Source organism: Bombus flavifrons, chromosome 1, assembly GCF_040668555.2.
Source record: "Bombus flavifrons isolate JBK064 chromosome 1, iyBomFlav1_principal, whole genome shotgun sequence".
In the NCBI taxonomy this organism is placed as follows: domain Eukaryota; kingdom Metazoa; phylum Arthropoda; class Insecta; order Hymenoptera; family Apidae; genus Bombus; species Bombus flavifrons.
In genome coordinates, this window is record NC_138442.1 from 20,496,998 (window position 1) to 20,520,050 (window position 23,053).

The 23,053-nt window shown below is 40.8% G+C and overlaps 1 protein-coding gene across 18 annotated transcripts in view; it reads left to right on the forward strand.

The window, feature by feature from the left end:
- LOC138190159 (titin) overlaps positions 1-23,053 on the forward strand; it is a 149,828-nt gene that overhangs the window by 104,173 nt on the left and 22,602 nt on the right. For 13 of the 18 annotated variants that reach the window (XR_011172607.1, XM_069109558.1, XM_069109465.1 and 10 more), the window contains 4 exons: positions 120-9,050; positions 9,644-12,823; positions 13,067-22,618; positions 22,977-23,002. Coding sequence is in view for 15 of the 18 variants with exons in the window: in XM_069109558.1 (XP_068965659.1) it covers positions 120-9,050; positions 9,644-12,823; positions 13,067-22,618; positions 22,977-23,002 (21,689 nt within the window). In the remaining 3 variants the exon portion in view is untranslated. Of the gene's footprint in view, positions 1-119; positions 9,051-9,643; positions 12,824-13,066; positions 22,619-22,976; positions 23,003-23,053 lie in introns of those variants that run through there. The other 5 variants (XM_069109768.1, XM_069109940.1, XR_011172689.1 and 2 more) reach the window with 5 other exon arrangements.

Consider the following 23,053-nt stretch of genomic DNA (forward strand, 5'->3'; position numbering starts at 1 on the left):
TAACTCGGGAAAGTGAGAGCGTGCGAACGAACGAACTGAGCGAAAGGCTTAACGTGAGAGAAAGACCGAACATGTCCGCGTTTATGATTGACACGAATATTCTCACATACTTTCCACAGAATACGAGGACACACGGCAGGCATACACGACACTGCACGAACGAAAAGTAACAAAACCAAAGGAACAAATCGAGGAGAAAAAGGAAGATAGGGACGAGGGGGTTCAAGTTGTAGAAATCGAGGAGATCGAAGAGACTGAAAAGAAGAAGAAGAAGAAAAAGGATGTGGAAGAAATTGAGGAAGAAATCGAAACGATCGTTATTGAAACAGACTCGAAGGGCAGGGTGGCTCAAAAACAAAAGAAACGCGATGATTTAGAGAAACAGGTTGTAGAGGAAGAAGAAGAAGAAATAGTAGAAAAAGTAAGAAAAGAATTGAAACCCAAACGACCTAAGATTGGAAAAGACGAGGTTGAGCTGGAAGAAATCGAGGAATTCGAAGTGACAAAAGATAAATCAATGCCTTCGATCATGTTAAACGTTTCTAGCCAAAGACATCAAATAGTACCTTTGGATCGTACTATCGAACAAGCACCTGGAAAACCAGAATTAGAGAAAGCTAAATTAACTATGGACACGATTACCCCATTAACAGAGCAACTGGTCCCCGTTCAGGAAAAGGAAATCGACGATATAACTCAAATTAGGCCCATTGAACGTAAAGCTTCCTTATCTATTTCACCGGTAGAACCTTATTCTACAACAGAAACAACAATTCAAGCTTCCACTGGCGAATTTTCTGATACATTCAAACCTACATCCTACGAGGCAACACCAGCTTTCGTTCCATCGGAAGGTCTAATTGTCAGTGAGACCTTGACCAACGATGCTAATCTATCCACTTTAACTATAGACAAACAAGAAGTCAGTAGAACTGCAGACGTTAGTGTGACTCTTCAAGAAGCTACTACTGTGTATGAAACCATGGTAAGTCAAAAGGAAGCTCCAACAGAAGATTTTGTGTCGCCATTGACAGTCAAAGCAGAAGACACTATTCTGCCTCAAGTAGGCTTATCAGTCTATGAAGTTCAAGAGGGATTGTCAGAAGACAAATTAGAACCATTAAAGACTGTGCCAACTAAACCCAGAATAAACGTGACAGCAGTTGAACCATTGGTTGTCGAAGAAGTTCGAGCAGAAGATAAACCAGGAAAGTATTACCCAGAACTGGTAGTTCCTACAGAAGTCGCCACAGAAACTGTTATTCCGCAACGTCAACGAGTCACAGAAGAAATGCACGCTCCTGAGAAGGAAGGTGAATATGTTCCAGGTAGATTACCACCTAGTCAGAAAGCACAAATTGGAATATCTTATGGAAACGAAACAGCAATTATCCAACAGAATGTTGTTCAGGAAAGTGAGGGAGTGTTTATTTCTGAAAGGAAAACTGATACATTCGAGGCTACTCCAAATGTAACTCTGTTAGAAGGAGTTTCTGTATCTACAGTTCAAACGCAAGACACAGAGACTCGTTTGACAATTGAAGAGATGAAGAAGGCTGTTGCTGATTTAAATGTAGTCGAGATTACATCAGCTGTGACAGTGGAGACTGTCCCGTCTGAGAAAGAGAAAGAGTATCAACCAGGAGACAAACCAACTACCAAGACAGCAGAGACATCAATATCTCCATTAGAAATTGGATCCATCACGAGTACACTTATTCAGGAGTCCGAGGGTATTTATCATCCAGATCAGAAGCCTACGAAAGTATTAGCGGAGACTTCTATCAGACCTGAAGAACATGTGATGGTATCAGAAATCCAGACAGCAGATTATCCGTCAGATTTCAAGGAAGAGTTGAAATATGTGGAAGAAAGTGGAACCGTGGCTGTGCAGTTGACAGAGGCTAAGATGGTTCAGGAAACCATGACTCACGATCGTGAGGCAAAAATGGATGAAATAGTCAAACCCGAAGAACGTATAGTAGAAACTAGTTACGACGCTATTAGAAGCGTTGAAGTGTTCCAGACTACGTCTATAGAAAAGGAAGCTGATCTTAAAATCTTCGAAATGCCAGAATCTCATCGTGGCAAGACAGTACCTACTCATCCTGTAGTTTCGTTAGAGGTTGAGATGATTCAACCAGAAGATAATCTAGGTGTTATCAAGAAAGAAGTTCCATCTTCTGGCACGGCTAAAATAGAACCCATTGGATTACAAGAAACTGTAGTGCGAGAGACTATTGCAGCAGAAGACGTAGCACCGGTTGAAAAAGACAAAGCACCCGAATCAAAGACGGCTGAAGTTACAATGAACGAGATAGAAGGCGTTCATACTACTATGGTAATCGCTAGCGAGAGAGAAGCTGAATATACACAAGTATCTGAAATTAAAGGAGCTTATGCTAGCACAGAATTTACTACACAAGTCGCACCAGTGTTCGAAGAAGTCAGAACTCATTCACCAACTGGAGAATACGTGCCTGAAGAGAAGCCAGCTTCTGGTGTAGCTCAACCATCACATGTTCCACTAGAGAGCGTAACTGTAGCCATGCAGCAGTTAGCAGAGAAAGAAGATTTGTATAAAACTGACGTACAGCCAGACCAGAAGACTGCAATTGTGGAATTGACTGAACCCAGACCTGGCCCAACTGTCTTGGAGGTTATTCCCCACGATCGCGAGAATGTTTACAGTCCTGACGTGAAGCCGCAGGATTATACTGCTCAAACATTGGTGTCCGGTCACACAGTTGCATTAAAATCAGAAACTTTAGTGGAGCAAAGCACCGCAGATATGAGTATTGACAGACCTAAATCTGGAAAGGCTATTCCACAAAGAGATGCTTTGGAAGAATTGGTTATCACAGAGACAACTATTGCTGAAACAGAGAAAACGAGAGAAGCAGATGTTTTGCCAACTACTCAGAGTGCTGAGGTTGAAATTCAGATGAAGACTGAGAAATTAACAGTCACTGAGATAACCAGTGTCCAGGAAGAAGAAAAGTTGGAAGTGGAAGAGATACCAAAAGAAAGAAAAGTTACATTAGGAATCACTGGAGGACACGAGGTTGCTGAGTTACAGGAGACAGTTCTTGCGAGCAATGTAGATATTCTGAAAGAAGACAAGACAAAGGAAGAACATGCTAGTCAACAACAGAGTGGATTGGAAGTCGTTGAACAGACAGAGATATCTATTTCTGAGAAAGAGTCGCCTCTCCAAGAAGATATAAAACCTGATACTAAGAACATTGAAGTCACTTTTGAAGAAGGTCAAGGTATCGTGGTAGGTATAACGTATCCAGAAGACAAAGAGGGAATATTCACTCGAGAAGAAAAACCTAAAGGTGTAGAAGCTACCGTAGACATCGACACACAAGGAGTAGCATCCAAATTGGAAATCCTTAGTGACACAAGCTTAAGTGATCTACCACATGAAGCGGTTCAAGAAATGAAACCAAAAACCACGATATTACCTATCGAAGCTGCAATTGCCGAAGAAGTACAGACCAGAGAGACAGAAGCACCATTCAGTGAGATTAAACCCTCTGATAAGAAAGCGAATCTTGAATTCGTGACAGGAGAAGGTTTAATTGTTTCAGCAGTTACTACCGAAGATAAAGAGAGTCTGCTTCCAGAAGGTGAGAAACCAGAGACCAAGACAGCTAGCTTCGATATCCCAACACATATTGTCGCTCAGACTAGTGAGACCACTACGACAGATAATGTGGGCGAATTTGAACGCAAAGAGGCTCTTACGGCAACAGCTACAACAGATCATATTACTTTCCACAGTTTAATTGCTTCTGAGACGGCTGCTGGTGATCTAGAAAAGCCTATGGAAGACTTTGTACAACCAGATAAAAAAGTAGTAGATATTTCATTCCAGGAAGAAGAAGGAATTACAGTAATTGAGACCATTGCTTCAGATATGGAGAAGGAATACTTCGAGAAGCTAGAGATCCATGGTAAACAAGCTGTCCCTAGTTTCGATGCTCATAAAGTGGCTCAGCTGACAGAGATCAATCCAGCTGCTGTTTCTGGAGACTTAACTGTGCCTGCACCAACCACAGTCGCAGCTAAAGAAGAACGATTGCCATTTGAAAGCATCGTTCAAACTGAGACGGTTGTGTCTGAGACTGAGAAAGAATTCATGGACAAACCTGTAATCACCAACAAAGCAGAAATATCTATCAATGAAATTATCAGTGCCACTACCACTACTGAAATTCCAGCTGATAAAGAAGATATTCTCAAAATTCCTGAGAAACCGACTGAAAAACAGGCTAGTGTTCAGTTTGCTGGCCACGTGATCGCTGAGAAGACAGAGGTGACTGTAGATTCTAGTGCTGGAAAATTGGAAGAGGTGAAACCAGTTTCAGCCGCAGCAGTGCCATCTAGTATTCCTCTGGAAGCTATAATTAGCTCAGAAACACAACCAACTGAAGCTGAAGGATTGTTTAATAAGGATAAAGCGCCATTGCAAGCTCTGGCCGACATGTCTCTAGTGGAAGAACAGAGTATACAGGTGTCAACCGTGGTTTTGGAAGATAAAGAGGAAGAATATAAGTCTAAAGAGCTGCCAGAGATGAAGACAGCTGGAAAGAGTTTGGTTTCTGGTCACGTAGTCGCAGAAACAACTGTGCAAGTTGTAGATTTTAGCACAGGCGAATTTGTTGAGGAGAAACCATCAGGTGCCACTGCAATGCCAGAACATGTTCCATTTACTTCATTAATTGAGTCTCAGACTATTGTTCAAGAAAGTGAAGACAAATTTATACCAGGACAATTACCAGAAGATAAGAGAGCTGTTGTAGATCTTGAAGAAGGTAGAAAGATCGTGACTGTATCTCAAGTAACTCCTGCAGACAAAGAATCTTTATATATTTCTGAAGAACAACCATCCAAACATGCAGCTTCTGTTGGATTAGACACCACTCGTGCAATTGCTGAAACTACTACTATCTCTGTTGAAGATTCAGTAGCAGAAGTGAAGGTAGAGAAACCAGATACTAAAAAGGCACTTCCCAGTCAAGAAGTATATCAAAGTGTACAAGTCACTCAAGATATCGTTCAAGATCAAGAAAATATTTTCGAAGGAAAATTCAAGCCAGAAGTTCAGAAGGTAGAAGTCTCTATCGAAGAAGGTAAACGCGTGACTACTGTGACTGAAGTCAGCGCAGCTGATAAGGAAGAGATATTAAAAACTGTTCAAGAAGAGAAAACACGATCGGCAGTGCCAGGTATTGTATCCGGACATGAAGTGGCGGAAGGATCAGAGGTTATTCCACAGATAAGTACTGGAGATGTGGACATTGTCAAACCTATCACAGCAACAGCACAAGTAGGCCAGAAACCATTCGAAACAATCGAAATGACGGAACAAATCCTAGCAGAAAAAGAAATAGATAAGGTTGAGGAAATATCGATGCAGAAGACTAGTGCACGTGTAACAATAGATGAGAACAGGTTTATTGCTATAACAGAAGCAACTACAGCTCAAGATGGTGAAGTAGAACTGTCAGCTATGAAGAAACCTCGCGAGGAAGTAGCAAAACCAGCGATGGAAGGCAAAGAAGTCGCTGAACAGATGGAAGTAAATCTCAGAGAGGGACTTGGAGATTTTCCTGAAGCACCAAAACCGACGACTTTTGAAGCTCATTCTATTCAAACTATGCTGGAGAGCGTTGATATTAGTGAAACGGTTCCGCAAGAACATAGTGCGATATTCGAGGAGAAGATGAAGTTGGATGAACATAGCGCGAAAGTGAGCTTCGTGGAAGGAAAGAGTGTCACAGTTTCTCATGTAATCACTCAGGATAAGGAAGACACTATGACCATACAGAAACGTGAAGAGAGCACTGCAGAGGTTACTTTGACGAAGGTTGGAATGGACGTGGCGCAGAAGGCTGAGGTATTTGTCGAACAGAGCACTGGTGCTGTTCAGCCCTTAGAGAAACGCGAGGTCAAAGCTCATCCTAAACAAGATGCTTTAGAACCTATAATTATTGAAGATATTCCAAGCGCAGAGAGTGAAGGAATATTTGATAAATATCCAAAAACAATTTCGTCGATTGCAGTGCCCATGTTTGAGGAAGGTCACGGAATATCTGTGACGGAAGTGACATCAGCTGAGGTTGAGTCTCTATTGAAGGAGAAGAAATTGGAAGCTGCTCAGACAGCTAGTAGCACAATCATCACAGAACGTAATATTATCGAGACCACTACCGTTGAGTCTCAAGTTAATATGCCAGATAAAGTAAAGGATATTACCATGCAACCTCAAGTAGCTGTTCCTGGACAAGACACGTTTGAAAGTATCATTGTGAGTCAGAATATAGTTGAAGAAAGTGAACGTTCGTTCGAAGGCGTGTTCAAACCTCAAACTCAAAAAGCAGATATAGATATACAGAAAATGACGCCTCTTCAAATTTCGGAGACTATTACAGAAGACAAAGAGAGTGTCTTTGATGTAGCACCCAAAAGAGAAGGAGTTATAGCCACTCAAGATATCAGTCTTCATGAAACTGTAGTTGGATCGTTAGTGGAGAGTATTCAGAGCACTCAAGAGATCCACGAAGAGAAACGAGTATCTTCTCAAGCCACAATGACACAAACTGCCATAGAGACAGCTGTTAAGATGGAGACGACGACTGGTGAACGCGAAGAGACGTTTGAAGGGAAATTCAAACCTGAAGAACAAAAAGGAAAACCTCAGATGGAAGGACTTACCACTGTTACAGTTACTGAAGTAGTTTCTAATGAAATTGAAGATATTTTGCCTGCAACTGTTGCACCTAAAGGGCAGCAAGCTCAGCCTAGTTTAACTGGCAGAGAAGTTCCTGAAGTAACGCAGATAGTCACTGGAGCAACCACTGAAGAATTCGAAAAAGTAACTCAATTGAAGGAACAACAAGGTAAAATGGAAGTAGAAGAATTGTCTTCGGTAACGATTTCTGAAGTAATTTCCAACGAAACGGAGGACATATTCACTACCAAGTTTATGCCTAAAGATCAGAAGGCGGAGTTCAATATACTAGGCCGAGAAGCTGCAGAAACATCTCAAGTGACCACCATAACCGAAGCTGAAGATCTTACAGTGAAACGTCCTGAAGAACAGAAAGGAAAACCAAAATTGGACGAACTGACTCCACTTACAATTTCTCATGTTGTATCTGAAGAAGCTGAGGAAGCACTACCAACAGCGGAAGTTCCAAAAGAGAAGACAGCTCAGCCTAGTCTAATAGGAAGAGACGTAGCAGAAACTATGCAGGTGTTGACTGTTGCCAGTGCAGAAGAACTTGTAGCACCCAAAGCACCAGAAGAACAAAAAGGAAAACCGCAAGTTGAAGAATTATCTCCTTTGACAGTTTCACAGGTGGTTTCTCAAGAAGCAGAGGAAGCTTTGCCTGCGCCGGAAATTCCAGTTGAAAGGGAGGCACAGCCAAGCATGATAGGCAGAGACGTGGCACAGACCATGGAAGTTATGACTATGGCGAATGTTGATACGTTGGCTGAAGATAAAAAGCCTGGAGAACAGAAAGGAGTTCCTGGTTTGGAAGAATTTGTGTCTCTGTCAATATCACAGACAGTTTCTACTGAGATGGAGGACTTGTTACCTAGTCCTGAAGTGCCTACAGAAAAAATGGCACAGCCGAGTTTACTAGGTCGTGATGTAGCAGAAACCACACAAATTTTGACTATGATGGCAGCGGAGGAACTAATAGCTGAGCATGCACCGGAACAACAGAAAGGAAAACCAAATGTAGAAGAACTGACTTCTGTTACAGTTTCTCAGACTGTCTCGCACGAGACTGAAGAGACGTTAGAGAAACAAGTAGCACCTAGCACAGCGACTGCTAAGCCTGCTTTTACGGGGAGAGAAGTCGCCGAGACTAGTCAAATTCTTACTGTGACGAATGTAGAAGAATTAGAAAAGCACATATTACCTGAAGGACAAAAAGTAAAACCACGATTGGACGAACTTACGTCTATAACAGTTTCTCAAGTAATGTCTAGTGAATTGGAGGATACTCTGCCATCTCCCGAAAAACCGAGTGAGAAGATTGCTCAGCCACAGATGACTGGCAGAGAGGTAGCTGAGAAAACCGAAGTCTTAACTGTGACGAATGTCGAAGAGTTGCAGAAGTTGGATAAGCCGGAGAGTCAGAAGGGTAGACCAGATGTGGAAGAGCTCAGCTTCCTCACTGTTTCAGAAGTGGTATCGACAGAAGCTGAGAAGGAATTACCAGCTCCAGAAGCTCCTAAAGAACGCAAGGCACATCCACAGTTAGATAGTATTGAAGTCGCAGAGACCTCGGAAATATTAACTATGACCAGTGCTCAAGAACTTCATAAACCAAAAGTACCGGAAGAACAAAAAGGAAAACCTCAATTAGAAGAGTTGCTTTCCCTATCAGTATCAGAAGTCGCGTTTGGTGAAGCAGAGCAGGGTCTTCCAACTCCTGACGAACCTACCGCTCAAACAGCCAAACCTAGTCTACTAGGTATCCAGGTTGCTCAAAAATCTCAAGTAATTACATCAGTTATAGCTGAAGAGTTACAAGAAACTACAAAACCAGATACCAAACAAATAGTTCCTGAACAAATTCCATTCGAAAGTATAGAACAAATACAGCCAATAACCCAAGAAAGCGAAGATACGTTTATCGTAGAAAAAACAGCTAAGTCAGCTATAGCAGAGATGTCGTTCCGTGTGTCTGAGAGTGTCGAAATAACTCAAGTGACGGCCACGGAACAAGAGTCAAAGGAAGTCATAAAAGGCGTTGCTAAAGAAGTTTCAGCTCAACCTGATGTGATTAAACACGAAGTAGCTGTAAAAACTGAAATTCAACCAGCTGACGCAGCTGGCGAATTTAAAGTAACTAGACCAGAAAAAAAGACAGCCAAAGGTGTAGAGGAGATTCAACAAGGTGTAATCGTAACAGAGCCATTGAGCTCTGGTGAGATTGAGTCAGAAATGCCCGAGTCTGTATTACCTTTCGCGAAGTTAGCGAGCGTTACTATCGAGGCAGAACACCTGGAACACGTTATGGGTGAGTATTATTGTTATCAAGGTATTCGATTGGCATCGACGGGACGGACGAGCATGTGGACGATTAGGATTGGACCAGAAGACGCATTGACAATAGTGGTTATATTGATTTGGTTGTTGAGAGATCATAGGGGAGGCTCGATCGAAGCGGAAGAACGATCAACGCGCAAAACGTTTAAATGCGTCTTCCAAGCAGGTTTGATAGGGTCGTCAGGTATAGGATAATGGTTGTAGGAAATCATGTAAGGTAGGTATGTAGACAACACACAAAATCAAACACGATATGGAAAGGTTCATATAAACAACACGGATTACTATCACACAGAACACACAACAGTTCATTCATCAGACAAAATACAAGAATTTCATCAGGTTTATACGTCGCGTTTAGTGTTTTGTGTTACGAAATCGATGATTCGAGACACAAACAATACAAATTAACCAACCCAAGCCCCGAATACGCTTTCGGTGAAGTTTCACGGTTATATGTGAGAAGTCAAACCAAAGAAAAGTAAAAGAAAAGCAAAATAGTGCGCGAACGATTACTGTCACGACACGATAATCATATCACACTTGTTCTTGTATACATTTCAGAAACTACAGAAGTACCAGCGCAACAACATCACATCACAATCACACAACACACAAAACACGATACGCCACAGCAATTGACTGAATCAGACACAGAAGTAATTGAAGAATATACAACGAAATTCAGGCGCGGAAGTAAAGAGGATGAAACAGCGGCGGTTAAGACTAAGAAAACGATTATTCGTAAGAAAAAGCCTAAAACAGAAGCTGAAGAAGATAATGTCGTTGTCATTGAGGAGGAACTTGAAGATATTAAACCACAGATACCAACGATACCGAAGAAACAATTTATGCCTATTGAAGAAATTACAACAACTATGGATGTTGAAGAGATAATACCTACAAGAATCGACGAGGTTGAGGAAACTCAGAAGGAAGAGGAGAAAGTAGAAGTTGAAATAATTCAAGTTCAAGATACTGATAAAACTAAGAAAGTAACGAAGAAGATTATACGTCAGAAAGGAAGAACTCAAAAAGTTACCGAAGAAACGACGGTGGAAGAGGAAGGCAAAGCACCTGTAACGACGGTCATAACAAAACCAATGGAGATGATAGAAACGACTGAAAGAAAAATTAAAAAGGAGAAGCCAGTAGAAGAACAAATACCAGAGGAGGAAACGAAACCATTGGCACCAGTGGAGTATATTACACCCACGGTGCAACAAGTGGAAGAGCAAGTGACGGTGACGGAAGAAGTATCAAAAGAAGGTAAACCTAAGAAGGTTACCAAGAAGAAGGTAATTAAGAGGGATGGCAAGGAGCAACAGGTGACTGAAGTAGTGACAGTCGAAGAAGAAGGGAAAGCTCCGGAGACCAGTATCATTGAAGGACCAGTGGAAGAAATAGTGGAAGAGATTATGAAACGTTTACCTGCATCAGCGTATGCTAAACCATCAGAGGTTGAAGAAGTTAAAGAACAAGTTACAATTACGGAAGAAGTAACCAGGTGGGGTAAACCAAAAAAGACTACAAGGAAGAAGATCATCAAGCGAAAGGGACAGAAGCAACAAGTGACAGAAGTGGTTACAGTCGAAGAACAGGATAAAGCACCTGTTACTACAGTAACTGAAGGACCAATAGAAGAAGTTGTCGAGGAAACTATAAAACCATTGCCAGCTCCCGAACGTATTACACCAACTGAAGTAGAAGAAGTCAGAGAGCAAGTGACAGTTACTGAAGAAGTTACGAGAGAAGGTAAACCCAAAAAGGTTACCAAGAAGAAGATAATTAAACGAAGAGGTAAAGAACAACAGGTGACGGAAGTAGTAACGGTTGAAGAGCAAGGAAAGAAACCCAAAACAACAGTGACTGAAGGACCAATAGAGGAAATTGTCGAGGAAACTATGAAACCATTACCAGCTCCCGAACGCATTACACCAACTGAAGTAGAAGAAGTCAGAGAGCAAGTGACAGTTACTGAAGAAGTTACGAGAGAAGGTAAACCCAAAAAGGTTACCAAGAAGAAGATAATTAAACGAAGAGGTAAAGAACAACAGGTGACGGAAGTAGTAACAGTTGAAGAGCAAGGAAAGAAACCCGAAACAACAGTGACTGAAGGACCAATAGAGGAAATTGTCGAGGAAACTATGAAACCATTACCAGCTCCCGAACGCATTACACCAACTGAAGTAGAAGAAGTCAGAGAGCAAGTGACAGTTACTGAAGAAGTTACGAGAGAAGGTAAACCCAAAAAGGTTACCAAGAAGAAGATAATTAAACGAAGAGGTAAAGAACAACAGGTGACGGAAGTAGTAACAGTTGAAGAGCAAGGAAAGAAACCCGAAACAACAGTGACTGAAGGACCAACAGAGGAAATTGTCGAGGAAACTATAAAACCATTACCAGCTCCCGAACGCATTACACCAACTGAAGTAGAAGAAGTCAGAGAGCAAGTGACAGTTACTGAAGAAGTTACGAGAGAAGGTAAACCCAAAAAGGTTACCAAGAAGAAGATAATTAAACGAAGAGGTAAAGAACAACAGGTGACGGAAGTAGTAACGGTTGAAGAGCAAGGAAAGAAACCCAAAACAACAGTGACTGAAGGACCAATAGAGGAAATTGTCGAGGAAACTATGAAACCATTACCAGCTCCCGAACGCATTACACCAACTGAAGTAGAAGAAGTCAGAGAGCAAGTGACAGTTACTGAAGAAGTTACGAGAGAAGGTAAACCCAAAAAGGTTACCAAGAAGAAGATAATTAAACGAAGAGGTAAAGAACAACAGGTGACGGAAGTAGTAACGGTTGAAGAGCAAGGAAAGAAACCAGAAACAACAGTGACTGAAGGACCAACAGAGGAAATAGTCGAGGAAACTATAAAACCATTACCCGCTCCCGAACGCATTACACCAACTGAAGTAGAAGAAGTCAGAGAACAAGTGACAGTTACTGAAGAAGTTACGAGAGAAGGTAAACCCAAAAAGGTTACCAAGAAGAAGATAATTAAACGAAGAGGTAAAGAACAACAGGTGACGGAAGTAGTAACAGTTGAAGAGCAAGGAAAGAAACCCGAAACAACAGTGACTGAAGGACCAACAGAGGAAATTGTCGAGGAAACTATAAAACCATTACCCGCTCCCGAACGCATTACACCAACTGAAGTAGAAGAAGTCAGAGAACAAGTGACAGTTACTGAAGAAGTTACGAGAGAAGGTAAACCCAAAAAGGTTACCAAGAAGAAGATAATTAAACGAAGAGGTAAAGAACAACAGGTGACGGAAGTAGTAACAGTTGAAGAGCAAGGAAAGAAACCCGAAACAACAGTGACTGAAGGACCAACAGAGGAAATTGTCGAGGAAACTATAAAACCATTACCCGCTCCCGAACGCATTACACCAACTGAAGTAGAAGAAGTCAGAGAACAAGTGACAGTTACTGAAGAAATTACAAGAGAAGGTAAACCCAAAAAGGTTACCAAGAAGAAGATAATTAAACGAAGAGGTAAAGAACAACAGGTGACGGAAGTAGTAACAGTTGAAGAGCAAGGAAAGAAACCCGAAACAACAGTGACTGAAGGACCAACAGAGGAAATTGTCGAGGAAACTATAAAACCATTACCCGCTCCCGAACGCATTACACCAACTGAAGTAGAAGAAGTCAGAGAACAAGTGACAGTTACTGAAGAAATTACAAGAGAAGGTAAACCCAAAAAGGTTACCAAGAAGAAGATAATTAAACGAAGAGGTAAACAACAACAGGTGACGGAAGTAGTAACGGTTGAAGAGCAAGGAAAGAAACCCGAAACTACAGTGACTGAAGGACCAACAGAGGAAATTGTCGAGGAAACCATAAAACCACTGCCCGCTCCCGAACGTATTACACCAACTGAAGTAGAAGAAGTCAGAGAACAAGTGACAGTTACTGAAGAAATTACAAGAGAAGGTAAACCCAAAAAGGTTACCAAGAAGAAGATAATTAAACGTAGAGGTAAAGAACAACAGGTGACGGAAGTAGTAACGGTTGAAGAGCAAGGAAAGAAACCCGAAACAACAGTGACTGAAGGACCAACAGAGGAAATTGTAAAGGAAACCATAAAACCATTGCCCGCTCCCGAACGCATTACACCAACTGAAGTAGAAGAAGTCAAAGAACAAGTGACAGTTACTGAAGAAATTACGAGAGAAGGTAAACCCAAAAAGGTTACCAAGAAGAAGCTAATTAAACGAAGAGGTAAAGAACAACAGGTGACGGAAGTAGTAACTATTGAAGAGCAAGGAAAGAAACCCGTAACAACAGTGACTGAAGGTCCAATAGAGGAAATTGTCGAGGAAACTATAAAACCATTGCCCGCTCCCGAACGCATTACACCAACTGAAGTAGAAGAAGTCAAAGAACAAGTGACAGTTACTGAAGAAATTACGAGAGAAGGTAAACCCAAAAAGGTTACCAAGAAGAAGCTAATTAAACGAAGAGGTAAAGAACAACAGGTGACGGAAGTAGTAACGATTGAAGAGCAAGGAAAGAAACCCGTAACAACAGTGACTGAAGGACCAATAGAGGAAATTGTCGAGGAAACTATAAAACCATTGCCCGCTCCCGAACGCATTACACCAACTGAAGTAGAAGAAGTCAGAGAACAAGTGACAGTTACTGAAGAAATTACGAGGGAAGGTAAACCCAAAAAGGTTACCAAGAAGAAGATAATTAAACGTAGAGGTAAAGAACAACAGGTGACGGAAGTAGTAACGGTTGAAGAGCAAGGAAAGAAACCCGAAACAACAGTGACTGAAGGACCAACAGAGGAAATTCTAGAGGAAACCATAAAACAATTGCCCGCTCCCGAACGCATTACACCAACTGAAGTAGAAGAAGTCAGAGAACAAGTGACAGTTACTGAAGAAATTACGAGAGAAGGTAAACCCAAAAAGGTTACCAAGAAGAAGATAATTAAACGAAGAGGTAAAGAACAACAGGTAACGGAAGTAGTAACGGTTGAAGAGCAAGGAAAGAAACCCGAAACAACAGTGACTGAAGGACCAACAGAGGAAATTGTCGAGGAAACTATGAAACCATTACCCGCTCCCGAACGCATTACACCAACTGAAGTAGAAGAAGTCAGAGAGCAAGTGACAGTTACTGAAGAAATTACAAGAGAAGGTAAACCCAAAAAGGTTACCAAGAAGAAGATAATTAAACGAAGAGGTAAAGAACAACAGGTGACGGAAGTAGTAACGGTTGAAGAGCAAGGAAAGAAACCAGAAACAACAGTGACTGAAGGACCAACAGAGGAAATAGTCGAGGAAACTATAAAACCATTACCCGCTCCCGAACGCATTACACCAACTGAAGTAGAAGAAGTCAGAGAACAAGTGACAGTTACTGAAGAAATTACGAGAGAAGGTAAACCCAAAAAGGTTACCAAGAAGAAGATAATTAAACGAAGAGGTAAAGAACAACAGGTGACGGAAGTAGTAACAGTTGAAGAGCAAGGAAAGAAACCCGAAACAACAGTGACTGAAGGACCAACAGAGGAAATTGTGGAGGAAACCATAAAACCACTGCCCGCCCCCGAACGTATTACACCAACTGAAGTAGAAGAAGTCAGAGAGCAAGTGACAGTTACTGAAGAAATTACGAGAGAAGGTAAACCCAAGAAAATCATTAAGAAAAAGGTTATCAAACGTAAAGGTCAGGAACAAAAAGTAACTGAAACAGTTACTATTGAGGAAGCAGGAAAAGCACCTGTAACGACGGTGACTGAAGGGCCAGTAGAAGAAATAGTAGAAGAATTGATAAAACCGGAAGTTATTAGACCAAAAGATGTAGAAGAGGTAACTGAACAAGTCACAGTCACCGAAGAATTAACCAAAGAAGGTAAACCAAAGAAAACTACGAAGAAGAAAATCATCAAACGTAAGGGAAAAGAACTGCAGGTCACTGACGTGGTTACAGTTGAAGAGAGAGGAAAAGCTCCTGTCACTACAATAAAGGAAGGCCCAGTAGAAGAGGTGGTGGACGAAACAATTAAACCACTTCCAGCAGCAGAATACGCAAAACCAGGTGAAGTCGAGGAAGTTCATGAACAAGTTACAGTTATCCAGGATGTCAGTAGAACGGGCAAACCAAAGAAAACTATCAAAAAGAAAGTCATCAAACGCAAAGGTCCAGAACAACAAGTTACTGAAATTGTGACTGTTGAAGAAGAAGGAAAAGCACCAGTGACAACAATTACCGAGGGACCAGTTGAAAAAATAGTAGAGACTTTCACTAAACCATTGCCTGCCCCGCAACGTATTGAACCAACCGAAGTTGAAGAAGTACGTGAGCAAGTGACGGTTACTGAGGAAGTAACTAGAGAAGGTAAGCCGAAAAAGACCACAAAGAAAAAGATCATTAAAAGAAAAGGTCAAGATCAGAAAGTAACTGAGATAGTAACTGTTGAAGAACAAGGCAAAGCTCCAGTCATAACTGTAAAGGAAGGACCAGTAGAAGAAGTTCTAGAAGAAACAATAAAAACATTGCCTGCTCCAGAAAAAGTAAGACCAACTGAAGTTGAGGAGATCAGAGAACAAGTGACTGTCACTGAAGAAGTAACCAAAGAAGGAAAACCTAAAAAGACTACCAAAAAGAAGATAATCAAACGAAAAGGAAAAGAGCAACAAGTGACTGAGATGGTAACCGTTGAAGAACAAGGAAAGAGACCTGTTACAACGGTGACTGAAGGACCTGTGGAGGAAGTTGTAGAGGAAATTATAAAGCCGCTGGCTCTTCCAGAGTATGTCACACCAACTGAGGTGGAAGAGATACGTGAACAGGTCACTGTCACTGAAGAAGTAACTAAAGAAGGCAAACCTAAAAAGACCACCAAAAAGAAAATAATCAAACGAAAAGGAAAAGAACAACAAGTAACTGAGATGGTAACCGTTGAAGAACAAGGAAAGAGACCAGTTACGACTGTAACTGAGGGACCAACAGAAGAAGTTGTAGAAGAAATAATAGAAACATTGCCTGCTCCAGAAAAAGTAAGACCAACTGAAGTTGAGGAGATCAGAGAACAAGTGACTGTCACTGAAGAAGTAACCAAAGAAGGCAAACCTAAAAAGACTACCAAAAAGAAGATAATCAAACGAAAAGGAAATGAACAACAAGTGACTGAGATGGTAACTGTTGAAGAGCAAGGAAAGAGACCTGTTACAACGGTGACTGAAGGACCTGTGGAGGAAGTTGTAGAGGAAATTATAAAGCCGCTGGCTCTTCCAGAGTATGTCACACCAACTGAGGTGGAAGAGATACGTGAACAGGTCACTGTCACTGAAGAAGTAACTAAAGAAGGCAAACCTAAAAAGACCACCAAAAAGAAAATAATCAAACGAAAAGGAAAAGAACAACAAGTAACTGAGATGGTAACCGTTGAAGAGCAAGGAAAGAGACCAGTTACGACTGTAAGTGAGGGACCAACAGAAGAAGTTGTAGAAGAAATAATAAAAACATTGCCTGCTCCAGAAAAAGTAAGACCAACTGAAGTTGAGGAGATCAGAGAACAAGTGACTGTCACTGAAGAGATAACTAAAGAAGGCAAACCTAAAAAGACTACCAAAAAGAAGATAATCAAACGAAAAGGAAAAGAGCAACAAGTGACTGAGATGGTAACCGTTGAAGAACAAGGAAAGAGACCTGTTACAACGGTGACTGAAGGACCTGTGGAGGAAGTTGTAGAGGAAATTATAAAGCCGCTGGCTCTTCCAGAGTATGTCACACCAACTGATGTGGAAGAGATACGTGAACAGGTCACTGTCACTGAAGAAGTAACTAAAGAAGGCAAACCTAAAAAGACCACCAAAAAGAAAATAATCAAACGAAAAGGAAAAGAACAACAAGTAACTGAGATGGTAACCGTTGAAGAGCAAGGAAAGAGACCAGTTACGACTGTAAGTGAGGGACCAACAGAAGAAGTTGTAGAAGAAATAATAAAAACATTGCCTGCTCCAGAAAAAGTAAGACCAACTGAAGTTGAGGAGATCAGAGAACAAGTGACTGTCACTGAAGAGATAACTAAAGAAGGCAAACCTAAAAAGACTACCAAAAAGAAGATAATCAAACGAAAAGGAAAAGAGCAACAAGTGACTGAGATGGTAACCGTTGAAGAACAAGGAAAGAGACCTGTTACAACGGTGACTGAAGGACCTGTGGAGGAAGTTGTAGAGGAAATTATAAAGCCGCTGGCTCTTCCAGAGTATGTCACACCAACTGATGTGGAAGAGATACGTGAACAGGTCACTGTCACTGAAGAAGTAACTAAAGAAGGCAAACCTAAAAAGACCACCAAAAAGAAAATAATCAAACGAAAAGGAAAAGAACAACAAGTAACTGAGATGGTAACCGTTGAAGAACAAGGAAAGAGACCAGTTACGACTGTAACTGAGGGACCAACAGAAGAAGTTGTAGAAGAAATAATAGAAACATTGCCTGCTCCAGAAAAAGTAAGACCAACTGAAGTTGAGGAGATCAGAGAACAAGTGACTGTCACTGAAGAAGTAACCAAAGAAGGCAAACCTAAAAAGACTACCAAAAAGAAGATAATCAAACGAAAAGGAAATGAACAACAAGTGACTGAGATGGTAACTGTTGAAGAGCAAGGAAAGAGACCTGTTACAACGGTGACTGAAGGACCTGTGGAGGAAGTTGTAGAGGAAGTTATAAAGCCGCTGGCTCTTCCAGAGTATGTCACACCAACTGAGGTGGAAGAGATACGTGAACAGGTCACTGTCACTGAAGAAGTAACTAAAGAAGGCAAACCTAAAAAGATCACCAAAAAGAAGATAATCAAACGAAAAGGAAAAGAGCAACAAGTGACTGAGATGGTAACCGTTGAAGAACAGGGAAAGAGACCTGTTACAACCGTAACCGAGGGTCCTGTAGAAGAAATAGTGGAGGAATTTGTAAAACCTCAGCCCATAATTCAACGCGTCGAACCATCTGAAGTGGAAGAGATTCGAGAAGAAGTCACAGTCACTCAAGAAGTGACTAATGAAGGCAAACCAAAAAAGACAACCAAAAAGAAAATAATCAAACGTAAGGGCAAAGAACAACAGGTAACAGAGGTTGTCACTGTTGAAGAACAGGGTAAGAGACCTGTTAAAACTGTCTCTGAAGGACCTGTTGAAGAAGTGGTTGAAGAGACACTGAAAGCTCTTCCAGCACCGGAGTATGCTAAACCTGGAGAAGAAGAAGAAATACGCGAACAGGTAACCGTTACAGAAGAAGTAACGGAAGAAGGCAAACCTAAAAAGGTAACTAAAAAGAAGGTAGTAAAACGCAAAGGAAAAGAGCAACAAGTCACAGAAGTTACAACAGTCGAAGAACAAGGCAAGGCTCCTGTTACAACTGTAATTGAAGGGCCCACTGAAGAATTGGTCGAGGAAATAATAAAACCATTGCCAACTCCAGAAAAAATTAAACCATTTGAAGAAGAAGAAATCCGTGAACAAATAACTATTACGGAAGAAGTCACTAAAGAAGGTAAACCTAGGAGAGTTACCAAGAAGAAAGTTATTAAACGCAAAGGAAGAGAACAGCAAGTCTCTGACATTGTCACAGTTGAAGAACAAGGCAAGGCACCGATTACAACTATCACTGATGGTCCTACAGAAGAAATACTAGAAGAATCCATAAAAGCATTACCAGCTCCTGAATATGCCGAACCAGATGAAGTCGAAGAGGTTCGTGAACAAGTAACAGTTACTCAAGAGATAACCAAAGAAGGTAAACCAAAGAAAACTACCAAGAAAAAGGTTATCAAGCGCAAAGGCAAAGTACAACAAGTTACAGAAGTTACTACTGTGGAGGAACAAGGCAAGAGACCTGTCACAACTGTCACTGAAGGTCCAGTAGAAGAAGTAGTTGAAGACATGCTGAAACCACTACCAACTCCAGAATTTGTCAAACCATCTGAAGTAGAAAAAGTCCATGAACAGGTAACTGTCACTGAAGAATTAACCAAGGAAGGAAAACCCAAGAAGGTTAAGAAAAAGAAAGTAATCACAAGCAAAGGAAGAGAACAGCAGGTATCTGAAGTAGTAACAATTGAGGAACAGGGAAAAGCTCCAGTTACAACTGTTATTGAAGGTCCTACAGAAGAAATTGTTGAAGAAACGATTAAAACATTATCAGGTCCAGAATATGCCAAACCGGGTGAGGAAGAAGAAATTCGTGAACAAGTTACTGTCACGCAAGAAGTCACTGAAGAAGGGAAACCAAGAAAGATCACCAAAAAGAAGGTCATTAAGCGTAAAGGCAAAAAACAACAGGTGACAGAAGTTGTTACCATTGAAGAACAAGGAAAGAGACCTGCAACAACCGTCACTGAAGGTGCCGTCGAGGAAATAGTAGAGGAAATGGTAAAACCATTACCTGCTGCAAAACGTGTGAAACCTACTGAAGTAGAAGAAGTTCGTGAACAAGTAACTATCACTGAAGAGATAACTAAGGAAGGTAAACCAACGAAAGTCACCAAGAAAAAGCAGATCAAACGTAAAGGAAAGCAACAACAGGTTACTGAAGTAGTTACTATCGAAGAACAAGGCAAGGCTCCAGTTACAATTGTCACTGAAGGTCCAACAGAAGAAGTAGTCGAAGAAACACTGAAAACTTTACCAGCACCGAAATATGCTAAACCATCAGAAATCGAGGAGCTTCGTGAACAAGTCACTGTGACCCAAGAAATTACAAAAGAAGGTAAACCAAAGAAAACAGTTAAAAAGAGGGTTATCAGACGTAAAGGGCCACAACAGCAAGTAACAGAAGTTGTCACAGTCGAGGAAGAAGGAAAAGCTCCTGTCACAACCGTAACTGAGGGACCTGTTGAAGAACTGATTGATGATGTAATAAAACCACTTCCTGTTCCAGAATATGTGAAACCAACTGAAGTTGAAGAAGTTCGCGAACAAGTAACTGTCACTGAAGAAGTTACTAAGGAAGGTAAACCTAAGAAGGTCACAAAGAAGAAGATCATCAAACGCAAAGGAAGAGAGCAACAAGTGTCTGAAGTTGTCACTGTTGAAGAACAAGGCAAGCTTCCAGTTACAACTGTTACTGAAGGTCCTACAGAAGAAATAGTTGAAGAGACACTGAAAGCTCTTCCTGTCCCAAAACATGCTAAACCAGGAGAAGTTGAAGAGGTCCGTGAACAAGTTACAGTTACGCAAGAAGTGACAAAAGAAGGCAAACCCAAGAAAGTCACCAAAAAGAAGGTTATCAAACGCAAGGGAAAAGAACAACAAGTGACTGAGATGATAACCGTTGAAGAACAAGGAAAGCGACCTGTCACAACTGTCACTGAAGGTCCTATTGAAGAAGTTGTCGAAGAAATTGTAAAAGCACTTCCTGTTACAGAACGTATAGAACCTACAGAAAAGGCGGAAGCACCCGAAGAAGTAGAAGTGACTGAGATCGTTACGAAAGAAGGCAAATCGAAAAAAGTCATTAAAAAGAAAGTTCCTAAGAAAGTTCTTATATCTGAAGAAGAGAAGATCGAAGCACCTGAAGCTCCAGAAATTCCTCTAGAAAAAACTAAGAAGAAACCTGTCAAGCTCCAACGTATGAAAATAACCAAATTCGAAGCCACAAAACTCGAAGTTCAAGAAGTATCGGTGGATAAACCTCAGTTCGCTCAAATTAAATTACGCAAGACTCCAACTGTGAAACGCCCAGTGGAGAAAAAAGACAAAATTCCTCGCGTTCTTCTTCGAAGCCGAATTACACCTATTGAGTGGCCTCCAGCGATAAAACATTTGAAGATCGACGAGCTCGAACCAAACGAGGTCCAAAATGGTATCTTATCTCGCAACATTGAAGAAGCTGATAAGTTACCAAAACCAAAGAAGAAGAGGATCAAACGCATAGAGAAAGAAATAGCAAAGCTTGAGAAGTTGGATCAGGAGTTCGAGGAGCTAAAGAAAGAATTACCTCTAGAGAAACTTGAAGAACCTGTACCAGAAGTAAAACCAGAGAAGAAAGTTAAAAAGAAAAAACCTGTTGAGAAGATTGAAGGTGAGAAACCTCAGTTGATGAGGATCAGTATCAAGGAACAGAAAGCAATTAAACCTAAGATCGAAGAACCAGCTACTCCTTTATTCGCGCAAATTAAACTAAAGAAAGCTCCTGTCAAACCGAAGAAAAAAGAAGACAAGGATGAAAAGTTCCCTAAAATTCTTTTACGCAGCCGTATCACAGAACACGAATGGCCACCGTCGATTAAATATCCAATTATAACCGAACTTGAACCTAATTACGTACAGAATGGTATTCTATCTCATACTATGGAAGAAGCACTGAAATTAAAGAAGATAAGACATAAGAAGGTGAAACTTCCAGAGAAAGAAATAACAGAATTAGAGAAAGTGGATCAAGAATTTGAAGAATTGAAGAAAGTTCCGTTAGAAAAGGTAGAAGAAATGGCACCATATGAACGTAAATCTAAACCAGAAAAACCTGAAGAAGAAAAACCGAAGAAATTGAAAATAGGCAAAGGAAAGCCGCGGATTGCAGAAGAGGAAGAACCAGAGACTGTGAAACTGAAGAAGATACCAGAGAAGGTTCCAAGTGTTTTAGAAGAAGAGGCTCCCGTTCCAAAGAAGAAAGAAGAAAAAGAGAAACCAAAGAAAGAAAAAGAAGAGAAGGAATATCCTGAATTAAAACCATTTGAACCTTATGAAATAGAAACTCCGGAAGTTGAACTGGAAGAAAGAGAGGTGCCAGAGTACCCTGAGCCAGGAAAGAAAGTTCCTAAGAAAGTTCCAAGCAAAAAACCAAAGAAAGAACGTAAAACACCAGCTCAGGAAACCGAGGCTATTCCAATAGTACCTGGAATTCCAAAACCAGAAGAACCGGAAGAAGAAGAAGAAATAAAGAGGAGAATTCCTGAAAGAGAAGCTCCAAAGGAGGAGCCAGAGAAAATCAAACTGAAACCTTGGAAAAAACCGGAAGAAGAGAAAGAGGAAGAGAAGAAGCCCGAAGATTATCTGAAATTCGTTCCCAAAGACGACGACATTATCGAAACTGTCGAGGTTGTTACAACCGTAATTACAGAAGAAATACCTGAAAAGAAACCGCGAAAAATCAAAAAGAAGAAAACCACGACCAAACGTGGTGACGAGAAACCAATAGTTATTGAAGAGACGACGATAGAAGAAGAAGGCGAAGAGCCAGTCGTAACTGTCGAAGAAATTGTCGAAGATAAACCAATGGTATTACCGATAGAATCGATTGTACCAGCCGCGCCTGTCGAAGAGGTCAAAGAAGAGATCGTAACGAGCGAGATCGTGACCGAGGAAGGAACAAAGAAAACTGTACGCAAAAAGCGTGTCACCAGGAAATACGAAGGTAAAGAACAGGTCACTGAAGAGGTGACCGTGGAAGAGGAAGGTAAAGAACCATTAACAGCAACAATAGAAATCCACGAAGACACTACACCAGAAATACACGAAAAACCAAAACACAAAAGACCGACAAAACCTAAAGCTGACAAGAATGTGACAGAAGGTAAGCCTATTTCTTACGTATTACTATCATCTCATACAACTATATATATATATACGTTTCATTCATTTACCAAATAGTGCATAAATATATTATACGATGTAAACAGAACAAGATACAAAGACATGATGGACAAATATACTTATATTTTTATACTTTATACATGTAACATTGATCGATGTATCTGTTGATGAGCTATTGATTTATATATATACATATATATATACATATATATATATGTTTTCTATATCGATACTTCGTTTATTCGTTAATGGTTTGTTAAGTGGTTTCTGCCATAAAGAAATGCTTAATGTTGAGAATATTTGTTAAGCAGATCTAAAACATTTTGTTCTTTTCACAGATATTACGGAAGAAGTGGTTGAAAAGGTAGGATTTATGACTGATCGTAAGATTGTTTTATTTGGGTAGGTCATCTCA